General features: G+C 45.3%; 1 protein-coding gene across 1 annotated transcript; it reads right to left on the reverse strand.

Annotated features, from left to right (window-relative positions):
- Positions 1 to 1165: 1165 nt before the first annotated feature.
- On the reverse strand, positions 1166 to 12422 carry LOC127921353 (gamma-aminobutyric acid receptor-associated protein-like 2). The gene is made up of 3 exons (XM_052505049.1): positions 12163 to 12422; positions 10820 to 10875; positions 1166 to 1657 (listed from the first exon to the last, which is right to left on the reverse strand). Exons 1-3 carry the CDS (start codon positions 12194 to 12196, stop codon positions 1436 to 1438), a joined length of 312 nt encoding a protein of 103 aa, XP_052361009.1. The 5' UTR covers positions 12197 to 12422; the 3' UTR covers positions 1166 to 1435.
- Between the last annotated feature and the right edge of the window lie 5158 nt (positions 12423 to 17580).

Below are 17580 nucleotides of genomic sequence, written 5' to 3' on the forward strand. Positions count from 1 at the left end.
GGTAAAACCTAGCCTCCAGTATATTTATACCTCATGTCCCTAGTTAACCTGGTAAAACCTAGCCTCCAGTATATTTATACCTCATGTCCCTAGTTAACCTGGTAAAACCTAGCCTCCAGTATATTTATACCTCATGTCCCTAGTTAACCTGGTAAAACCTAGCCTCCAGTATTTATACCTCATGTCCCTAGTTAACCTGGTAAAACCTAGCCTCCAGTATATTTATACCTCATGTCCCTAGTTAACCTGGTAAAACCTAGCCTCCAGTATATTTATACCTCATGTCCCTAGTTAACCTGGTAAAACCTAGCCTCCAGTATATTTATACCTCATGTCCCTAGTTAACCTGGTAAAACCTAGCCTCCAGTATATTTATACCTCATGTCCCTAGTTAACCTGGTAAAACCTAGCCTCCAGTATATTTATACCTCATGTCCCTAGTTAACCTGGTAAAACCTAGCCTCCAGTATATTTATACCTCATGTCCCTAGTTAACCTGGTAAAACCTAGCCTCCAGTATATTTAAAACCTCATGTCCCTAGTTAACCTGGTAAAACCTAGCCTCCAGTATATCTATACCTCATGTCCCTAGTTAACCTGGTAAAACCTAGCCTCCAGTATATTTATACCTCATGTCCCTAGTTAACCTGGTAAAACCTAGCCTCCAGTATATTTATACCTCATGTCCCTAGTTAACCTGGTAAAACCTAGCCTCCAGCCTCCATGTCCCTAGTTAACCTATTTATACCTCATGTCCCTAGTTAACCTGGTAAAACCTAGCCTCCAGTATATTTATACCTCATGTCCCTAGTTAACCTGGTAAAACCTAGCCTCCAGTATATTTATACCTCATGTCCCTAGTTAACCTGGTAAAACCTAGCTCCAGTATATTTATACCTCATGTCCCTAGTTAACCTGGTAAAACCTAGCCTCCAGTATATTTATACCTCATGTCCCTAGTTAACCTGGTAAAACCTAGCCTCCAGTATATTTATACCTCATGTCCCTAGTTAACCTGGTAAAACCTAGCCTCCAGTATATTTATACCTCATGTCCCTAGTTAACCTGGTAAAACCTAGCCTCCAGTATATTTATACCTCATGTCCCTAGTTAACCTGGTAAAACCTAGCCTCCAGTATATTTATACCTCATATCCCTGGTTAACCTGGTAAAACCTAGCCTCCAGTATATTTATAACTCATGTCCCTAGTTAACCTGGTAAAACCTAGCCTCCAGTATATTTATACCTCATGTCCCTAGTTAACCTGGTAAAACCTAGCCTCCAGTATATCTATACCTCATGTCCCTAGTTAACCTGGTAAAACCTAGCCTCCAGTATATTTATACCTCATGTCCCTAGTTAACCTGGTCAGTGTCTGACATCAATGGCTAAAAGCAGTCTTTTATCTATTTAACTTGGTGAAATATCGTTTTTCTAAAGGTGCCATTTCAGATGATTCCACTGAGTGCTTAGAGTTCCCGACCTGGACTGAGGCACGGTCTTATCGACGAAGAGGAAGATGGCCTTCTCCGAGGGCAGCTGGATGCGCTTCCTGATGATCCACATGAACTGGGCCACCGTGATGTCAGAGGGGACCAAATACTTCCTCTTGTCGATGTCCACAATCTGAGACCCAGACACCTTCTCCACGATCACCTACAAAACAGACAACACACAGTCAGGTCATATGGGATCTTTGTAAGTGTTCACATGAATTGCCCTCCTGGAACAATAAAGATTTACTGAATTGAAGTGGTGTGGGGGCTGTGCTTTGGCAAAGTGGGTGGGGTTATATCCTTCCTGTTTGGCCCTGTCCGGGGGTGTCCTCGGATGGGGCCACAGTGTCTCCTGACCCCTCCTGTCTCAGCCTCCAGTATTTATGCTGTAGTAGTTTATGTGTCGGGGGGCTAGGGTCAGTTTGTTATATCTAGATACTTCTCTGTCCCATTAGGTGAACCTGTGTGAATCTAAGTGTGCATTCTCTCCTTCTCTCTTTCTTTCTCTCTCTCGGAGGACCTGAGCCCTAGGACCATGCCCCAGGACTACCTGACATGATGACTCCTTGCTGTCCCCATCCACCTGGCCATGCTGCTGCTCCAGTTTCAGGGACTGGCCTGGGCCCTAGGACCATGTCCCAGGACTACCTGACATGGGACTCCTTGCTGTCCCCAGTCCACCTGGCCATGCTCCTGCTCCAGTTTCAACTGTTCTGCCTCCACTACTATTATTCAACCATGCTGGTCATTTATGAACATTTGAACATCTTGAGGCCACGTTCTGTTATAATCTCCACCGGCACAGCCAGAAGAGGACTGGCCACCCCACATATGCTCTCTCTAATTCTCTCTTTCTTTCTCTCTCTCGGAGGACCTGAGCCCTAGGACCGTGGGCCCCAGGACTACCTGGCATGATGGCTCCTTGCTGTCCCCAGTCCACCTGACTGCTGCTGCTCCAGTTTCAACTGTTCTGCCTTATTATTATTCGACCATGCTGGTCATTTATGAACATTTGAACATCTTGGTCATGTTCTGTTATAATCTCTACCCGGCACAGCCAGAAGAGGACTGGCCACCCCACATAGCCCGGTTCCTCTCTAGGTTTCTTCCTAGGTTTTGGCCTTTCTAGGGAGTTTTTCCTAGCCACCGTGCTTTTACACCTGCATTGTTTGCTGTTTGGGGTTTTAGGCTGGGTTTCTGTACAGCACTTTGAGATATCAGCTGATGTACGAAGGGCTATATAAATAAATTTGATTTGATTTGATTTGATTTGAGTTGAAAGATATGACAGTGTTGGGATGTGCATCTTTCACAATCAAGACGATTCGATACACATCTAGATACAGGGACTCCATCACCATAGAGGAACCATGTGTATCTAGATACAGGGACTCCAACACCATAGAGGAACCATATGCATCTAGATACAGGGACTCCATCACCATAGAGGAACCATGTGTATCTAGATACAGGGACTCCAACACCATAGAGGAACCATGTGTATCTAGATACAGGGACTCCATCACCATAGAGGAACCATGTGTATCTAGATACAGGGACTCCAACACCATAGAGGAACCATATGCATCTAGATACAGGGACTCCATCACCATAGAGGAACCATGTGTATCTAGATACAGGGACTCCAACACCATAGAGGAACCATGTGTATATAGATACAGGGACTCCAACACCATAGAGGAACCATGTGTATCTAGATACAGGGACTCCAACACCATAGAGGAACCATATGTATCTAGATACAGGGACTCTAACACCATAGAGGAACCATGTGTATCTAGATACAGGGACTCCATCACCATAGAGGAACCATATGGATTTAGATACAGGGACTCCATCACCATAGAGGAACCATGTGTATCTAGATACAGGGACTCCATCACCATAGAGGAACCATGTGTATCTAGATACAGGGACTCCAACACCATAGAGGAACCATATGGATTTAGATACAGGGACTCCATCACCATAGAGGAACCATGTGTATCTAGATACAGGGACTCCAACACCATAGAGGAACCATATGTATCTAGATACAGGGACTCCAACACCATAGAGGAACCATATGGATTTAGATACAGGGACTCCATCACCATAGAGGAACCATGTGTATCTAGATACAGGGACTCCAACACCATAGAGGAACCATATGTATCTAGATACAGGGACTCTAACACCATAGAGGAACCATGTGTATCTAGATACAGGGACTCCATCACCATAGAGAAACCATATGTATCTAGATACAGGGACCCCAACACCATAGAGGAACCATATGGATTTAGATACAGGGACTCCATCACCATAGAGGAACCATGTGTATCTAGATACAGGGACTCCAACACCATAGAGGAACCATATGGATTTAGATACAGGGACTCCATCACCATAGAGGAACCATGTGTATCTAGATACAGGGACTCCATCACCATAGAGGAACCATATGGATCTAGATACAGGGACTCCAACACCACAGAGGAACCATATGGATTTAGATACAGGGACTCCAACACCACAGAGGAACCATATGGATTTAGATACAGGGACTCCATCACCATAGAGGAACCATATGTATCTAGATACAGGGACTCCATCACCATAGAGGAACCATATGTATCTAGATACAGGGACTCCAACACCATAGAGGAACCATATGTATCTAGCTAGATACAGGGACTCCAACACCACAGAGGAACCATATGTATCTAGATACAGGGACTCCAACACCATAGAGGAACCATGTGTATCTAGATACAGGGACTCCAACACCATAGAGGAACCATATGGATTTAGATACAGGGACTCCATCACCATAGAGGAACCATGTGTATCTAGATACAGGGACTCCATCACCATAGAGGAACCATATGGATCTAGATACAGGGACTCCAACACCACAGAGGAACCATATGTATCTAGATACAGGGACTCCATCACCATAGAGGAACCATATGTATCTAGATACAGGGACTCCATCACCATAGAGGAACCATATGTATCTAGATACAGGGACTCCATCACCATAGAGGAACCATGTGTATACAGGGACTCCATCACCATAGAGGAACCATATGGATCTAGATACAGGGACTCCATCACCATAGAGGAATCATATGGATCTAGATACAGGGACTCCATCACCATAGAGGAACCATGTGTATACAGGGACTCCATCACCATAGAGGAACCATATGGATCTAGATACAGGGACTCCAACACCATAGAGGAACCATATGTATCTAGATACAGGGACTCCATCACCATAGAGGAATCATGCGTTTTAGTTTGAAACGATTCGGTGCGATGCATTAACATGTGTTGCATAAAAACACATTCGTTTTCCATTCTAAATTAAACCCTGCTGCTGATGGAGCTCCTGAGGCTGAGTGGGCAACTAGTGGGCTTCTGAGTACTGAGTGGGCCAGGTGGGCTCAACTAGTGGGCTTCTGAGTGGGCTTCTGAGTGGGCCCAACTAGTGGGCTTCTGAGTGGGCTTCCAGTGGGCTTCAGTGGGCTTAGTGGGCTTCCGAGTGGGCCTGAGTGGGCTCAACTGAGTGGGCTCCTGAGTGGGCCAGAGTGGGCTTCTGAGTGGGCTTCTGAGTGGGCTTCCAGTGGGCCAGTGGGCACCCAGTGGGCTTCTGAGTGGGCTACTGAGTGGGCAGCCAGTGGGCTTAATAAAGCCTACTTCCAGAGTGAGCTCAACTAATAAAGTACCAGCTTCTGAGTGGGCTTCTGGTGGGCTCCTGAGTGGGCTTCTAGTGGGCTTCAGTGGGCTTCAAGTGGTAAAGCCTACAAGGGCACTGTGTCTCAGTGCAAGGCGAATACTATAGTCTCTTATTCCATCCAGGCTGAATCACATCCGGCCGTGATTGGGAATCCCCAGGGCGGTGCACAATTGGCTCAGCGTCGGTCGGTGTAGGCCGTCATTGTAGCCTGATTTGTCTCCCTATTTTAGTCCTGAGATCACCATCAGCCACTAATTAACTTTTCATGTTTTGCTGATACATTTTTCAACAGCGGATAGATAACAATAACCTAGCAAAGGACATAGGTTGTCCCTCAACTAATAAAGCCTACTGTCCAGCCAGGTCCCTCAACTAATAAAGCCTACCATCCAGCCAGGTCACCCAACTAATAAAGCCTACTATCCAGCCAGGTCACCCAACTAATAAAGCCTACTATCCAGCCAGGCCCCTCAACTAATAAAGTCTACTATCCAGCCAGGTCCCTCAACTAATAAAGCCTACTATCCAGCCAGGTCACCCAACTAATAAAGCCTACTATCCAGCCAGGTCCCTCAACTAATAAAGCCTACTATCCAGCCAGGTCCCTCAACTAATAAAGCCTACTGTCCAGCCAGGTCCCTCAACTAATAAAGCCTACTATCCAGCCAGGTCCCTCAACTAATAAAGCCTACTATCCAGCCAGGTCCCTCAACTAATAAAGCCTACTATCCAGCCAGGTCCCTCAACTAATAAAGCCTACTATCCAGCCAGGTCCCTCAACTAATAAAGCCTACTATCCAGCCAGGTCCCTCAACTAATAAAGCCTACTATCCAGCCAGGTCCCTCAACTAATAAAGCCTACTATCCAGCCAGGTCCCTCAACTAATAAAGCCTACTATCCAGCCAGGTCCCTCAACTAATAAAGCCTACTATCCAGCCAGGTCCCTCAACTAATAAAGCCTACTATCCAGCCAGGTCCCTCAACTAATAAAGCCTACTATCCAGCCAGGTCCCTCAACTAATAAAGCCTACTATCCAGCCAGGTCCCTCAACTAATAAAGCCTACTATCCAGCCAGGTCCCTCAACTAATAAAGCCTACTATCCAGCCAGGTCCCTCAACTAATAAAGCCTACTATCCAGCCAGGTCCCTCAACTAATAAAGCCTACTATCCAGCCAGGTCCCTCAACTAATAAAGCCTACTATCCAGCCAGGTCCCTCAACTAATAAAGCCTACTATCCAGCCAGGTCCCTCAACTAATAAAGCCTACTATCCAGCCAGGTCCCTCAACTAATAAAGCCTACTATCCAGCCAGGTCCCTCAACTAATAAAGCCTACTATCCAGCCAGGTCCCTCAACTAATAAAGCCTACTATCCAGCCAGGTCCCTCAACTAATAAAGCCTACTATCCAGCCAGGTCCCTCAACTAATAAAGCCTACTATCCAGCCAGGTCCCTCAACTAATAAAGCCTACTATCCAGCCAGGTCCCTCAACTAATAAAGCCTACTATCCAGCCAGGTCCCTCAACTAATAAAGCCTACTATCCAGCCAGGTCCCTCAACTAATAAAGCCTACTATCCAGCCAGGTCCCTCAACTAATAAAGCCTACTATCCAGCCAGGTCCCTCAACTAATAAAGCCTACTATCCAGCCAGGTCCCTCAACTAATAAAGCCTACTATCCAGCCAGGTCCCTCAACTAATAAAGCCTACTATCCAGCCAGGTCCCTCAACTAATAAAGCCTACTATCCAGCCAGGTCCCTCAACTAATAAAGCCTACTATCCAGCCAGGTCCCTCAACTAATAAAGCCTACTATCCAGCCAGGTCCCTCAACTAATAAAGCCTACTATCCAGCCAGGTCCCTCAACTAATAAAGCCTACTATCCAGCCAGGTCCCTCAACTAATAAAGCCTACTATCCAGCCAGGTCACCCAACTAATAAAGCCTACTATCCAGCCAGGTCCCTCAACTAATAAAGCCTACTATCCAGCCAGGTCCCTCAACTAATAAAGCCTACTATCCAGCCAGGTCCCTCAACTAATAAAGCCTACTATCCAGCCAGGTCCCTCAACTAATAAAGCCTACTATCCAGCCAGGTCCCTCAACTAATAAAGCCTACTATCCAGCCAGGTCCCTCAACTAATAAAGCCTACTATCCAGCCAGGTCCCTCAACTAATAAAGCCTACTATCCAGCCAGGTCCCTCAACTAATAAAGCCTACTATCCAGCCAGGTCCCTCAACTAATAAAGCCTACTATCCAGCCAGGTCCCTCAACTAATAAAGCCTACTATCCAGCCAGGTCCCTCAACTAATAAAGCCTACTATCCAGCCAGGTCCCTCAACTAATAAAGCCTACTATCCAGCCAGGTCCCCAACTAATAAAGCCTACTATCCAGCCAGGTCCCTCAACTAATAAAGCCTACTATCCAGCCAGGTCCCTCAACTAATAAAGCCTACTATCCAGCCAGGTCCCTCAACTAATAAAGCCTACTATCCAGCCAGGTCCCTCAACTAATAAAGCCTACTATCCAGCCAGGTCCCTCAACTAATAAAGCCTACTATCCAGCCAGGTCCCTCAACTAATAAAGCCTACTATCCAGCCAGGTCCCTCAACTAATAAAGCCTACTATCCAGCCAGGTCCCTCAACTAATAAAGCCTACTATCCAGCCAGGTCCCTCAACTAATAAAGCCTACTATCCAGCCAGGTCCCTCAACTAATAAAGCCTACTATCCAGCCAGGTCCCTCAACTAATAAAGCCTACTATCCAGCCAGGTCCCTCAACTAATAAAGCCTACTATCCAGCCAGGTCCCTCAACTAATAAAGCCTACTATCCAGCCAGGTCCCTCAACTAATAAAGCCTACTATCCAGCCAGGTCCCTCAACTAATAAAGCCTACTATCCAGCCAGGTCCCTCAACTAATAAAGCCTACTATCCAGCCAGGTCCCTCAACTAATAAAGCCTACTATCCAGCCAGGTCCCTCAACTAATAAAGCCTACTATCCAGCCAGGTCCCTCAACTAATAAAGCCTACTATCCAGCCAGGTCCCTCAACTAATAAAGCCTACTATCCAGCCAGGTCCCTCAACTAATAAAGCCTACTATCCAGCCAGGTCCCTCAACTAATAAAGCCTACTATCCAGCCAGGTCCCTCAACTAATAAAGCCTACTATCCAGCCAGGTCCCTCAACTAATAAAGCCTACTATCCAGCCAGGTCCCTCAACTAATAAAGCCTACTATCCAGCCAGGTCCCTCAACTAATAAAGCCTACTATCCAGCCAGGTCCCTCAACTAATAAAGCCTACTATCCAGCCAGGTCCCTCAACTAATAAAGCCTACTATCCAGCCAGGTCCCTCAACTAATAAAGCCTACTATCCAGCCAGGTCCCTCAACTAATAAAGCCTACTATCCAGCCAGGTCCCTCAACTAATAAAGCCTACTGTCCAGCCAGGTCCCTCAACTAATAAAGCCTACTATCCAGCCAGGTCCCTCAACTAATAAAGCCTACTATCCAGCCAGGTCCCTCAACTAATAAAGCCTACTATCCAGCCAGGCCCCTCAACTAATAAAGCCTACTATCCAGCCAGGTCACCCGTCATACAAGTCAGTGTTTGACGTCTGTCCATGTCTGAGGATGTCGAGAGATGACGTGGAAACTGGCCTCTAGGGGGCAACAGTGAGCGTTGTTACCTTCAAGAAGGCTTTGGTTTTGCTACAGGTGTTGTGGACGGGACCTTAAAAGACCTTAAGCATCTACCTCTGGAACCAGAGCATGTTCAAATCCAGCGATAAACAACTTTCTATCTTTTTGTTTTCAGCCAATCCTTTTTTTATTTGATTTATTTCACCTTTATTTAACCGGGGAGGCAAGTTGAGAACAAGTTCTCATTTACAATTGCGACCTGGCCAAGATAAAGCAAAGCAGTTCGACAGATACAACGACACAGAGTTACACATGGACTAAAACAAACATACAGTCAATAATAGAGTAGAACAATGTGCCTATATACAATGTGAGCAAATGAGGTGAGATAAGGGAGGTAAAGGCAAAAAAAGGCCATGGTGGCAAAGTAAATACAATATAGCAAGTAAAAAATAAAAAATACATTTAAAAAAATAATCCTAAACCTTAATGCCTAAACTTAACCATAGACCGATAGCGCAGTAACAAAACACTTTGAAATTGGACGTTTCAGAAACACGAATGAATGTCTAATTCTGACATGAGACTGTGAGAGTTTGTTGATAATATTACGGAAGCCATTTTAGCATTTGAATGCTGTAAGTGCCGCGCAGATGTACAAGATCAGGAACAGGCCCCCTGCCTTTGGGTTGGTCAGCGTGTGAAACGGGGCACAGGTTGACCCAGGCTACTGATGTTCGGTATGTAAAATGACTCCTATGTCTTTATTTCCTTTATATAAAATTTGTAAAAAAATTAAAAACACGTTTTCACTTTGTCATTACAGTGTGTAGATGGGTGAGATTTAAAAAATATATTCTTTCCATTTTGAATTCAGGCTGTAACAAGAAACTGTGGAATAAATCAAGGGGTATGAATACTTTCTGAAGGCTCTTGACACGAATGATGAGCTGCATTTTCAGAAGATAGAAATAATATAATATGATGCAAAAAAATAATAATAATAATGTGAACTGGCGATTCCTAATGTTTTCTGACCGATGCTATGCTACATTTGGATCGGTTTGGGGTCCACTTGTGTCACGACTTCCGCAAAAGTCGGTCCCCCTCCTTGTTTCGGGCGGCGGTCGACGTCGCCGGCCTTCTAGCCGCCGCCGATCCACTTTTCATTTTCCATTTGTTTTGTCTTTGTCTTATCACACCTGGCTTCACTCAACCAATCACCTGTTTATTATTTAACCCTCTGTTCCCCCATGTTGTGTTTGTGAGTGATTGTTTATTGTAATTCGGTCCGTCTTTGTGGGCTCGTGATGTTACTTTGTATATTTTTTGTCTTTTTTGAGTAAAGTACGTTTGGTTACTCATATCTGCTGTGCTGCGCCTGCCTCTCTACACCAGCTACACACCTTTAACAACTTGCATCTTACACATTTTGAATTGGGGACCGATGTGCATCGGTGAATCATTACAGCCTGATGAGACACAGGCATTAAAATAAAATTCACTGTTACATTATAATAACTATGTTATAACGATGCGTGAAACACGTTTATAAAGTTATTTTAACAACAAAAACATCCCGCTGTACCTAATATCATTAATAACCATTAGACGTAGGAGTTATAGCATAGCAGGGCTCAGGGCTAAATGGACATTCCTTCGGTCCCTACAGAGTTAGGTCAAATCATTTTCTGTACCTTACCTGAAATAATATGCCTCTCGGGCAATTCAAACTGATTGAGGCGCCTTTTTACTGAAGAATGTGCTTAGTTTCTATTATAGTGTTTTGGTATATATCGGTTTTGCATTTCATATTGATGTGTTTATTTTCCATCTGTAAAAGAGACATTGGTCTCAGCATGACTCCCTGTCAAAACTAAAAAGGTACAACAATACACCCAACACCCAGTGGAAACCCGTCTCACTCACCGGAACCCTATCTGGGTACTTGCTGCGTATTTTGGCCGACTCTATACACCGATGTTCTGTTGAGAAGAAGAGATGGATTGAGAGATGTTGTGAAGGGTGTTACATTTACATTTACATTTACATTTAAGTCATTTAGCAGACGCTCTTATCCAGAGCGACTTACAAATTGGTGCATACACCTTATGACAACCAGTCATCGGTACAGTAATACAGCATGTTTCAAACACTCCTAGCTCCCGGGAGGGTAGGCGTTTTGCTCCAGCTTTTACTCTAAACCAGCTGATTCAGCTAATCAAGAACCTTAAGAGCCACTTAGATTAGTAGAATAGGCTGGTGGGTTGCCCCCCTGACCTACTCAGTTCAGCAAAGAGCAGGGTTGTGTCCCAAAATGCCTCCCCCCTATTCCCTGTGTGGTGCACTACTTTTAACCAAGGCTCTGGTCAAAAGTAGTGCACTATATAGGGAATAGGGTTCCATTTGGAACTCACAGTCTTGGGTGGCTGTGACAGGAGGATCAACATTTGACGAGAGGTCACATGACGTTGCCTGACCGAGATCCACAGGCATCAGCAGCAGCTGTTGGACACCAGATGCACTCTGGGTAATCACTAGCAAAAGCTGCCAATTCACTGGGCTAAATATGTCAATATTTCCCCTAGGCTACTTCTCTATGTGTCAATCTAACACATAAACCATACAGGTGTGGCCTATATCCAAATTATGTAACAAAAGGGAAAAGAAAACTCTGGAATAGACTTTTGTTAAAATATATAAATAATTGTTGCCATGTTATGTAAGAATATTTCAGCCATATATCGTTGTAATGTTATCACAATAATAACCCAATGTTCAGGGGATATGACATGCGCCAGGAGCAAAGAAGGATCGAGACAACATTTTGACAACTGTTTGTTAGAACAGAATAGGCCTAGTTCTATTTGACATTATATATTTACTTTCAACATCACGATCATATCAGTTGTCATGTCAATAGGAACGACAAGTCCGGGAATCGAGGTGATTCAAAATTAAAACGCATAGCACATTTAACCAATAAAACAACCAATCCATTAGCAATATTTGACTGATGTCTTTTAAACAAGACATTAAGTAACGTCGACATACAATTTCGATTAACTTCGTAGTGTTATTTTGTAGCCAAAGGACTCAACAACATCTGAGCGGCTAGGTCACTACAGTCAGCCAATGTTAGTGCAGAAAAGTAGCCAATCATAATCAGTAAATTACATTTAAAAAAAAGAAGAATACAGAGGAGATACATATGTGTTCCTATTTTGACAATTTTGTTATTTGCCTGTTATGAAACAAGTAACCCCCTTTACCCAGGGAATGATCCTCTTTGAACATCCATTTCATGGTGGCTGATTCCGGGAGAGTTTGCTCGATGCGCAGTAAAATCGTAGAGGGTTGCTGAGGAATCAGACAGTGACAAGAAAAAAAAAAGAAATATTGCTATTGCTGTATTCCTAAAACTCAAAACAATGTAAAAATGTTGAGCAAGAACGCCAACAATGTATCAAAACAAGTCTCAGTCGGCCTCGGCGCTTCCCAGGCGATGCCGTCACTATGGGACTGTACCATCTCATCGCAGGGGACGGAGGCTGATTCAGTGGGTGCGGTTCAGAGGACACACATGCTGCGCAGATTATCAGATCTTTACAACGCCTCGGTGTTTAACGTTTGCGCGTTTAACGTCCAATCACCAATCCACACGATAAAGACGTAGCCAACAGTCTGCTGTAACCTAGAGCAGGTCTGTGCAGAGTTTGTATCTCTGGAACATATCTAGGATCTCAGTCTACTTTCGTTCTTTTGTTTTTTAAAGGTACTTGCTGTTCTGGATCATTCCAACTCAACTTTACCCATTTGATTTTACATTTAAAATGGTTAATGTTAGGGTAAGGGCTCTGGTTAAATTTTAGGGTAAGGGCTAGGATTTAGGTTATAGACGTCCCAAAGATCCCGGATAGCATTATAATTTTTAAAAACATTACATTCTGGTCTAGAAGCTGGAGACTCTTACCTCCCTCACTAGCTTTAAGCACCAGCTGTCAGAGCAGATCACTGCACCTGTACATAGCTCATCTGTAAATAGCCCATCCAATCTACCTCATCCCCATTCTGTATTTATTTATTTATTTATTTATTTATTTATTTATCTTGTTCCTTTGCACCCCAGTATCTCTACTTGCACATTTATCTTCTGCACACCCTACCATTCCAGTGTTTAATTGCTATATTGTAATTACTTCACCACCATGGCCTATTTATTGCCCTTACCTCTCTTATCCTACCTCATTTGCACACACTGTATATTGATTTTTCTACTGTATTATTGATTGTATGTTTGTTTATTCCATGTGTAACTGTGTTGTTGTATGTGTCGAACTGCTTTGCTTTGCAAATAAGAACTTGTTCTCAACTAGCCAACCTGGTTAAATAAAGGTGAACTAAAAAATAAAATAGTTTATGACAGATGCCTGAGCTGATGAGCAAGTGATTTGTACTTGAAACCCCATTATATCTCCATAAATCCTCTCTATTTTCTCACCCTTTTCATGGGATAAAGTAAGGCAATGATTCACATAGGAATATCATAGATATGTTGTTTGGGCGGCATCCCACTAGAGAGTTACATACGGAATCATACATAAGACTGATTGAAATAGAATCCCAGTGGACACACTCGTCATTATTCTGGGCCTTCAAAGTAGGCTTCAGTAACAGCACTATGGGACTGTACCATCAGCTGGTCCTTTATTCAGTCACTCTCACCCCCCTCCTTTATTCAGTCACTCTCACCCCCCTCCTTTATTCAGTCACTCTCACCCCCCTCCTTTATTCAGTCACTCTCACTCCCCTCCTTTATTCAGTCACTCTCACCCCCTCCTTTATTAAGTCACTCACCCCCTCCTTTATTCAGTCACTCTCACCCCCTCCTTTATTCAGTCACTCTCACCCCCCTCCTTTATTTAGTCACTCTCACCCCCTCCTTTATTCAGTCACTCTCACCCCCTCCTTTATTCAGTCACTCTCACCCCCTCCTTTATTCAGTCACTCTCACCACCCCTCCTTTATTCAGTCACTCTCACCCCCTCCTTTGTTTAGTCACTCTCACCCCCTCTCCTTTATTCAGTCACTCTCACCAACCCTCCTTTATTCAGTCACTCTCACCCCCTCCTTTATTCAGTCACTCCCACCCCCTCCTTTATTCAGTCACTCCCACCCCCCTCCTTTATTCAGTCACTCTCACCCCCTCCTTTATTCAGTCACTCTCACCCCCTCCTTTATTCAGTCACTCTCACCCCCTCCTTTATTCAGTCACTCTCACCCCCTCCTTTATTTAGTCACTCTCACCACCAGCTCCTTTATTCAGTCACTCACACCCCCTCCTTTATTCAGTCACTCTCACCCCCTCCTTTATTCAGTCACTCTCACCCCCTCCTTTATTCAGTCACTCTCACCCCCCTCCTTTATTCAGTCACTCTCTCATCCCCCTCCTTTATTCAGTCACTCTCACCCCCTCCTTTATTCAGTCACTCTCACCCCCTCCTTTATTCAGTCACTCTCATCCCCCTCCTTTATTCAGCCACTCTCACCCCCTCCTTTATTTAGTCACTCTCACCACCAGCTCCTTTATTCAGTCACTCACACCCCCTCCTTTATTCAGTCACTCTCACCCCCCTCCTTTATTCAGTCACTCTCACCCCCTCCTTTATTCAGTCACTCTCACCCCCTCCTTTATTCAGTCACTCTCACCCCCTCCTTTATTCAGTCACTCTCACCCCCTCCTTTATTCAGTCACTCTCACCCCCTCCTTTATTCAGTCACTCTCACCCCCTCCTTTATTCAGTCACTCTCATCCCCCTCCTTTATTCAGTCACTCTCACCCCCTCCTTTATTCAGTCACTCTCACCCCCCCCCCCCAGCTCCATCAGGCAACAGAGAATCTGTAGCTGGACGGTTTGAAGCAGTTTAATCCGTCCTCTGATTGGAGTGTTATTGCCATGTAAAGGTCATAACCCAGCTCTATTATTTATCCCTAATTGTTTTATTATAAGTATGTGCTAATAGTATTGGTTGTATAACATGTACAGACAGGTATTCAGATATCAGCAGTGCTTTAGTATGTGGTGATACAGAATGAGGATAATACAACACACGACAGTAATCTACTATTATTATTATACAGTAACTTTACAGTGTAGTGTGTGGTTGACCTGCCAGCCTCTGTAACACTCGCTGTCATCAGGTTTTCCAGAAATCCAGGTTGGATTTCCTACTTATACCATCCTGATTCCCAGAATCTCCCAGCTGGGATTTCTGGAAAACTTCAACATTTTTGTGGGGGAAAGTTTCCAGAATTTTTCACTTTGACATAATCCAAACTGTATTCTCGTGAACTAGCCTGATCATGCGATAGCTCGCCATTCTGTTTCATCTCAAGGAAGCCCCGAGATCAGGTTGGTTCTACGAGGTTATCAAAACTGTGTATACACCCACAGGAGGTCGGTGGCACCTTAATTGGGGAGGATTGGCTCGTGGTAATGACTGGAGCGGAATCTATGGAATGGTACCAAATACCATCTAACGCATGGTTTCCATGGTTTCCAGGTGTTTGATGCCGTTCCATTTGCTCCGGTCCGGTCATTATTATGAGCAGCAGTCTCCTGTGATATGTACGTTGTGTTGATGTCAAAATGGCAACCCCATTATCAACCAATCAGGAGTTCTGGAAAACCTGGGAAATTTGCGGAAAGTTACTAGAATTTTACAACCCTGGTTTTGTTGATCTCAAACAGTTTCCCCTTTTACTATCCTCAGCTTTCAGCTGGTTATCAGGGAGGAGGGGTTACCAGCCTTCAGCTGGTTATCAGGGAGGAGGGGTTATCAGCCTTCAGCTGGTTATCAGAGGGAGGAGGGGTTATTAGCCTTCAGCTGGTTATCGGGGAGGAGCTGTTATCAGCGTTCAGCTGGATATCAGGGAGGAGGGGTTATCATCCTTCAGAGGGAGGGGTTACCAGCCTTCAGCTGGTTATCAGGGAGGAGGGGTTATCAGACTTCAGCTGGTTATCAGAGGGAGGGGTTATCAGCCTTCAGCTGGTTATCAGAGGAGGGGTCATCAGCCTTCAGCTGGTTATCAGACGGAGGGGTTATCAGCCTTCAGCTGGTTATCAGGGAGGAGGGGTTATCAGGGTGGAGGGGTCATCAGCTTTCAGCTGGTTATCAGAGGGAGGGGTTATCAGCCTTCAGCTGGTTATCAGAGGGGTTACCAGCCTTCAGCTGGTTATCAGAGAGGAGGGGTTACCAGCCTTCAGCTGGTTGTCAGGGAGGAGGGGTTACCAGCCTTCAGCTGGTTATCAGGGAGGAGGGGTTACCAGCCTTCAGCTGGTTATCAGGGAGGAGGGGTTACCAGCCTTCAGCTGGTTATCAGGGAGGAGGGGTTACCAGCCTTCAGCTGGTTATCAGGGAGGAGGGTTACCAGCCTTCAGCTGGTTATCAGGGAGGAGGGGATACCAGCCTCCAGCTGGTTATCAGGGAGGAGGGGTTACCAGCCTTCAGCTGGTTGTCAGGGAGGAGGGGTTACCAGCCTTCAGCTGGTTGTCAGGGAGGAGAGATCCTCAGACTTCAGCTGGTTATCAGGGAGGAGGGGTTATCAGCCTTCAGCTGGTTCAGGGAGGAGAGATCCTCAGACTTCAGCTGGTTATCAGGGAGGAGGGGTTATCAGCCTTCAGCTGGTTATCAGGGAGGAGAGATCCTCAGACTTCAGCTGGTTATCAGGGAGGAGGGGTTATCAGCCTTCAGCTGGTTCAGGGAGGAGAGATCCTCAGACTTCAGCTGGTTATCAGGGAGGAGGGGTTATCAGCCTTCAGCTGGTTATCAGGGAGGAGAGATCCTCAGACTTCAGCTGGTTATCAGGGAGGAGGGGTTATCAGCCTTCAGCTGGTTCAGGGAGGAGAGATCCTGACTTCAGCTGGTTATCAGGGAGGAGGGGTTACCAGCCTTCAGCTGGTTGTCAGGGAGGAGAGATCCTCAGACTTCAGCTGGTTATCAGGGAGGAGGGGTTATCAGCCTTCAGCTGGTTATCAGAGGAGGGGTTATCAGCCTTCAGCTGGTTGTCAGGGAGGAGAGATCCTCAGACTTCAGCTGGTTATCAGGGAGGAGGGGTTATCAGCCTTCAGCTGGTTATCAGGGAGGAGGGTTATCAGCCTTCAGCTGGTTGTCAGGGAGGAGAGATCCTCAGACTTCAGCTGGTTATCAGGGAGGAGGGGTTATCAGCCTTCAGCTGGTTATCAGGGAGGAGGGGTTACCAGCCTTCAGCTGGTTCAGGGAGGAGGGGTTATCAGCCTTCAGCTGGTTGTCAGGGAGGAGAGATCCTCAGACTTCAGCTGGTTATCAGGGAGGAGGGGTTATCAGCCTTCAGCTGGTTATCAGGGAGGAGGGTTATCAGCCTTCAGCTGGTTCAGGGAGGAGGGGTTATCAGCCTCCAGCTGGTTCAGGGGGGAGGAGGGGTTATCAGGGAGGAGGGGTTACCAGCCTTCAGCTGGTTCAGGGAGGAGGGGTTACCAGCCTCCAGCTGGTTATCAGGGAGGAGGGGTTACCAACAATACAACTAAAAACAAATGTTTGTGTGTCCTCCTCCCATGAATTGTTTTTAATCTGTTTTTTAAAGGGAAGGGAGTTCCATGCAATCACAGCTCTGTATAAAACTGTATAAAGCCTTGAATTAGTTCTGGACT

Source organism: Oncorhynchus keta, unplaced genomic scaffold (assembly GCF_023373465.1).
Source record: "Oncorhynchus keta strain PuntledgeMale-10-30-2019 unplaced genomic scaffold, Oket_V2 Un_contig_2207_pilon_pilon, whole genome shotgun sequence".
Taxonomy (NCBI): Eukaryota; Metazoa; Chordata; class Actinopteri; order Salmoniformes; family Salmonidae; genus Oncorhynchus; species Oncorhynchus keta.